This window comes from Leucoraja erinacea, unplaced genomic scaffold (assembly GCF_028641065.1).
Source record: "Leucoraja erinacea ecotype New England unplaced genomic scaffold, Leri_hhj_1 Leri_860S, whole genome shotgun sequence".
Lineage (NCBI taxonomy): Eukaryota > Metazoa > Chordata > Chondrichthyes > Rajiformes > Rajidae > Leucoraja > Leucoraja erinaceus.
In genome coordinates, this window is record NW_026576796.1 from 38231 (window position 1) to 44629 (window position 6399).

The 6399-nt window shown below is 53.3% G+C and overlaps 1 protein-coding gene across 2 annotated transcripts; it reads left to right on the top strand.

Moving 5' to 3' along the window:
• The first annotated feature begins 1671 nt into the window (after positions 1–1671).
• LOC129694920 (T-cell-specific guanine nucleotide triphosphate-binding protein 2-like) lies at positions 1672–4425 on the top strand. 2 transcript variants are annotated; one of them, XM_055631675.1, is made up of 2 exons: positions 1672–1802; positions 2830–4425. In XM_055631675.1, exon 2 carries the CDS (start codon positions 2837–2839, stop codon positions 4055–4057), a length of 1221 nt encoding a protein of 406 aa, XP_055487650.1. In that variant the 5' UTR covers positions 1672–1802; positions 2830–2836; the 3' UTR covers positions 4058–4425. The 2 variants fall into 2 exon arrangements, with proteins under 2 accessions (XP_055487650.1, XP_055487651.1); XM_055631676.1 differs by having other exon boundaries at positions 1673–1774.
• Positions 4426–6399: the final 1974 nt, after the last annotated feature.

Here is a 6399-nt window from a genome sequence, read left to right on the forward strand (position 1 = left end):
CGACATCTACTGTATCCACACCTGGAACAGCAGATACAGTAAATGAGGTTGGAGGAGGGGCACGTGATCCTCTAACTCACCTGAAAAGACTGTCACGGTGCTTGGACTGAATTGAGGGGGGAAGTAAAGGGACAGGTGTTGCATCTCCTGCAAGTTGACCAGGGAGTTGGGAGCAAGGAGAGGGAGCAAGGGCAGAGCTGCAGGGTACCGAGGAGACCCTAGTGAGGGGCTCATCACGGGGGAAAACAAGATATACACAAAATGCTGGAGTAACTCAACGGGACAGGCAGTATCTCTGGATAGATGGAATGGGTGATGTTTCGCTCGAGACCTTTATTCCTTCAATACTGCGCTTGTCTTCACTGAGAGATTTGCTGTCCCGCCCCTTTCTGGGAAAATGCTCTGGATCTGGATGTGGATGTGGATGTGGATGTGGGCCGCTGGAAAGCTGCAGGTAGAGCATCACTCAGTCAGCACTGTGGTGGTAGGGGCGTGGGCGTACTGGTCACTGTGGTGGTAGTGGGCGTACTGGTCACTGTGGTGGTAGTGGGCGTACTGGTCACTGTGGTGGTAGTGGGCGTACTGGTCACTGTGGTGGTAGTGGGCGTACTGGTCACTGTGGTGGTAGTGGGTGTACTGGTCACTGTGGTGGTAGTGGCGTACTGGTCACTGTGGTGGTAGTGGGCGTACTGGTCACTATGGTGGTAGTGGGCGTACTGGTCACTGTGGTGGTGGTAGTGGGCGTACTGGTCACTATGGTGGTAGTGGGCGTACTGGTCACTGTGGTGGGTGTACTGGTCACTATGGTGGTAGTGGGCGTACTGGTCACTATGGTGGTAGTGGGCGTACTGGTCACTATGGTGGTAGTGGGCGTACTGGTCACTATGGTGGTAGTGGCGGTGGTATGGGCGTACTGGTCACTGTGGTGGTAGTGGGCGTACTGGTCACTATGGTGGTAGTGGGTGTACTGGTCACTATGGTGGTAGTGGGCGTACTGGTCACTATGGTGGTAGTGGGCGTACTGGTCACTATGGTGGTACTGGTCACTATGGTGGTAGTGGGCGTACTGGTCTACTAGTGGGTGGTCACTGTGGTGGTAGTGGCGTACTGGTCACTATGGTGGTAGTGGGCGTACTGGTCACTATGATGGTAGTGGGCGTGCTGGTCACTATGGTGGTAGTGGGCGTACTGGTCACTATGGTGGTAGTGGGCGTACTGGTCTATGGTGGTAGTGGGCGTACTGGTGGTAGTGGGCGTACTGGTCACTATGGTGGTAGTGGGCGTACTGGTCACTATGGTGGTAGTGGGGCGTACTGGTCACTGTGGTGGTAGTGGGCGTACTGGTCACTGTGGTGGTAGTGGGCGTACTGGTCACTGTGGTGGTAGTGGGCGTACTGGTCACTATGGTGGTAGTGGGCGTAGTGGTGGCTGGTCACTGTGGTGGTAGTGGGCGTACTGGTCACTATGGTGGTAGTGGGCGTGCTGGTCAAGATGGAGATGCCGTTGGAGATGCATCTTTGTATGTGTGGGTGTTTTGGAGATCTCTGATGCCGGCTGGTAGGGTTTTCCAATCCATTGCTGTCTTGAAGAAAAACGGGTTAGAAAGTGTCAATAAAGGGCCGCGCGTTATAAAATAATGTCCAGGCTGGTAGCTTCTGGTTGGGTAACATCTGCTGGGTTTCACTTTCAGTCGAGCTGTTCCACTCCACGTCCCCGCAGTGAGCGAGGCGGCGCTGAAACAGCCTGATCCCGGATCGGGACGGTAGCGCAGTCGGTGAGTTGCAAGGTTGCCCCGTCATAAAGTGAGTGTGTGGACCCCGCTCCCGCCCCCGCCCCCGCCCCGCTGGTCTCGCCGCTCCTGGTCGCTGCTTTAGCCCGTGTTGCTGTCGTATTGCTCAGTGGGGGGGGGGGGGGGGGAATATAGAAAAGTACCGTCATTAGAACATAGAATATAGAAGAAAACACCACGTCAGTGCACACAATGATGCCAAGATAAACTAATGATAGTCACAAAATGCTGGAGTAATTCAGCGGCTGAGGCAGCATCTCTGGTGAAAATGGACAGGTGATGTTTTCAAGGGTCCCGACCCAAAACGTCGCCTGTCCATTTTCTCCACAGATGCTGCCTGACCAGCTGAGTTACTCCAGAATATGTGTCTGTCTTTGCAATAACCAGCATCGCCACCAGCAACAGCAGCGAGACAAAGTGGCCGTGTGGTGAACTCCCGGCGTCAGTCGGGACATTGAGTGTAAGTGTAAGGAGGTCATGATGCAGATTTATTAAACTGAAGCCCGGCCACCAATTATGTGCAGTCTGGTCGTCTCATTACAGGAATACAGTGGAGAGTATGGAGAGGGGGCACAAGATGTTGTCCAGAATGCTGCCTGGATTAGTGGGTATTAGCTACAAGGAGAGGTTGGGCAGACTTGAGTTGTGTTCTCTGGGACGCTACAGGTCGAGGGGAGACCTGATGGACGTTTGTAACACAATGAGACACATAGATCGAGTCAGAATCTGTTTCCCCAGGGTGGAAATGACAAAGACTAGAGGACATAACTTTGTGAGAAGGACAAAGTTGGAGGGAAATCTGCAGGCAAAGTGTTTACACAGAGGGTGGGAGGGGATTGGAACGCGTGGCCGGGGATAGTGATGGAGACAGATAGATTGTGGCATTTAAACTTGAAGACAGGTGCATGGGTATTCGTGGAATGGAGGGATATGGGACAGTGCAGTCAGTGGAGATTAGTGTAATGTTACAGCATGTTAGTGACTCACACGCCGAATGTACCCAGTCCACACTGATATTTGTGGGTCTATCTCTCCCCCAGGAATAACATGGCCCAGTCAATGCTGCCCAAGTACTTCAGCGACACGGAGATGAGGAGCCTGCAGACCGGGTACAGTAACGGAGACGTGGTGTCAGCGATGCTGCGGATAAAGCGGGTGGTGGATTCGGGCAATGTGCCGATTAACATCGCAGTGTTGGGAGACGGCGGGGCCGGCAAATCCACCTTCATCAACACCATGAGGGGTGTCCGCAGTGGCGACCAGGGAGCGGCTCCGGTGGGGGGTTATGAAGCCAGTGTGAATCCAGTGGGATATCCCTACCCCTCTCTGCCCAATGTCCAGCTCTGGGATCTGCCCGGATCCAACTCACTCGGCTTTGAGATGAGCCGCTACCTGAAGCAGGTGCAGTTTGAAAGCTATGACTTTTACATCATCGTGTCCCAGTCCCGCTTCAGAGAGAGTGACGGGGAACTCAGCAAAAAGATTCAGCAACAGGGGAAAGGTTTCTACTACATCCGCTCCAAGATCGACAATGACGCCTATTCCATGCAGATGCAGGGCACTGACTTCGGGGAAGGGCAGCGACAGATCCGCCAGGATTGTCTCAACAACTTCCATCGGGTCAGCGTTGACCCACCGGCCATTTTCCTGATCTCCGGTCTGGAGGTGACAGGATATGATTTTCCCAAATTACAATCTGCCCTCGCCAGTGATCTCCCGAAGATAAAATCAACCGCCTTCCGTCTGGCAATCCCAAGGATGATGCAGGAAATACAGAGGCCCAGACGCCAGATACTGATGTGGTGTATCATACTCTGGGCCTTCCTCTCCGGGGCACTGGGAGTGTTGCGACTCCTGACCTTGCCTCTCCTCACTGCCACTCTGTGCACGGTCTCCGGGTGGATATATCTCCGGAGACAGCTGGGCGTCAGTGAGCGGGAGCTGGGAATCCTGTCCGGGGCAGTGGCCAAGCCCGTGTCACTACTGAAAGCCGACATGGACCGACCCTCGCCACACAAGCTTCAACTATTGGTTGCAAAAGCATTGTTGTTGGTTGTCATTGTGGCCTTTACAGTAGTTGGGTTCACGGGCACCTTCCCCCCAGTGCTGCTCATTGTCTGTGGCTCAGTGTCCTCACTTGCTTTTACCCTGCTGGTTCTGATGTGTTCTCTGGATGAACGGTTGCGATCTGTACAGAACCTGGCAGTTGCGCTCTTTGACGAGACGGGGGTGACGGTGTATAGGTCGGTGGCTGTCAGTACAGCTTGATCACGGGTAAGAGTGCATTACCCTGGCAGGGCCAACACTGGTGTGTTCGGGAGCTCTATCCCACACTTTGTAAAGTATAAATGTATTCACGTAGAAATAGCTGTGTGTGAACTATTGGTGACCTCTATATATCACTCCCATTCACTGCTACCCGCTGCTCCGTGACACGGCCTATTCTGGGCTTCACCCTCTGCAGGAACATTGTCAACATTAAATGTGCTGAGGTTTGTCTCAGTGAAACACACGGGGACCAGGGGTCGGTAGAACACTGGGCTCCAAGGTTTAACCATGAGTGATTTACAAGAACTGTAACTCAATGTATGTTCATTTTCAATGTTCACTGTTGTAAATAAATACATTAAATCTTACATCACAGTGTTGTCATCTGTTGAATCCAGCGGCTTCTATTAACCCCCAACATACCTTCCACCGTGTTTAACTATCCCGCTCTGTCCCCAGCGATCAGGTGGGGAATGGGGGAAAGGCGGGTTCTAACAGGAAAGGGTCCCGGAAGCGGGCTGAGACCGGACCGTCTATGTGCAGCGCCAGATGTGGCCCCGGGTTGACCTCCTGTGAACTGTGTCCGGCCACATCTGGCCGCATCAGTGACTGTTCGCTTTCAGTAGCGAGCGCAGTGACTGGTGTTGGGACCGCTGGTGATCCAGTGAAACATAACTGTGATACTGACCTGTCCACCTTCCCCGCTGCAGTCCCTGCCCCAGTGGTCAACCTGCTGGGATCTCTGGCCATTGACCAGCGCACCTTTCTCTGACTCCAGTGCCCAAGTGGCCGGGAGCTCCAACCTTGCAGGTAAAATGTTTAAGAAAGAACTGCAGATGCTGGAAAAATCGAAGGTAGCCAAAAAATGCTGGAGAAACTGAACGGGTGAGGCAGCAGCTATGGAGAGAAGGAATTGGCGACGTTTCGGGTCGAGACCCTTCTTCAGACTGATGTCGGGGTGTGAGGGGTGCGTGGAAAAGGAAAGGAAGTAGGCGGAGACAGTAATGCTTTTGGAAGGACTGGGAAAGGGGAGGGGAAGGGGAGGGAGAAAGGAAGGGCTATCTAAAATTAGAGAAGTCAATGTTCATCCCGCTGGGCTGTAAACTACCCAAGCGAAATATGAGGTGCTGTTCCTCCAATTTGCGCTGGACCTCACTCTGGCACTGGAGGAGGCCCAGGACAGAACGGTCAGATTGGGAATGGGAGGGGAGGGGGGAGTTAAAGTGCTGAGCCACCGGGAGATCAGGTTGGTTATTGCGAAGTGAGCGGAGGTGTTGGTCTCGCCGATGTAGAGAAGTTGACACCTGGAACAGCGGATGCAGTAGATGAGGGTTGGATGAGGTGCAGGTGAATCTCTGCCGCACCTGGAAATACTAATTGGGTCCTTGGATGGAATCGAGGGGGGAGGTAAAGGGACAAATGTTGCATTTCCAGTGGCTGCTGGGGAAAGCACCCGGGGAGGGGTGGTTTGGGTTGGAAGGGACGAATTTACATCCAGATCATTTCTATGTATCACAAACAACAGAGTTCCCAGTGGGAAATGTTGAACTTTGAATATTCCCAACACCCGGTCGATGCACATGAACTCTTTCCCAGAGTTGGGGAATCGAGGACCAGAGGACAAAGGTTCAAGGTGAAGGGGGAAAAGATTTAATAGGAATCCGAGGGGTATCTTTTTCACACAGAGGCTGGTGGGTGTATGGAACAAGCTGCCAGAGGAGGTACCTCACCCTCAATAACTTCACGTTTGACTCCTCCCATTTCCTCCAAATACAAGGCGTAGCCATGGGCACACGCATGGGCCCCAGCTACGCCTGCCTATTTGTCGGTTAAAACCTCGAGCAATCCTTGTTCAATACATACCAGGGCCCCATCCCCGACCTCTACCTCCGCTACATCGACGACTGCTTTGGTGCCACCTCCTGCACCCGCACACAACTGACTGACTTCATCCACTTCACAACTAACTTCCATCCGGCACTCAAATACACCTGGACCATTTCTGACACTTCCCTACCATTCCTTGACCTCACTATCCCCATTGCAGGTGATAGACTTCTGACCGACATCCACTATAAACCCAGTGACTCCCATGGCTATCTGGACTACACTTCTTCCCACCCTGCTTCCTGTAAGGACTCCATCCCCTACTCCCAATTCCTCCGTCTACGCCGCATCTGCTCCACGGATGAGGCGTTCCACACCAGGACATCTGAAATGACCTCATTATTCAGGGAACAGGGGTTCCCCTCCTCCACCATAAATGAGGCTCGCACCAGGGTCTCTTCCATACCCCGCAACACCGCTCTCTCTCCCCATCCCCCCCACTCGCAACAAGGGCA

Coding starts and splice junctions, on each gene's coding strand:
- LOC129694920 (XM_055631675.1), top strand. CDS start 2,837: ATGGCCCAGTCAATGCTGCCCAAGTACTTCAGCGACACGGAGATGAGG.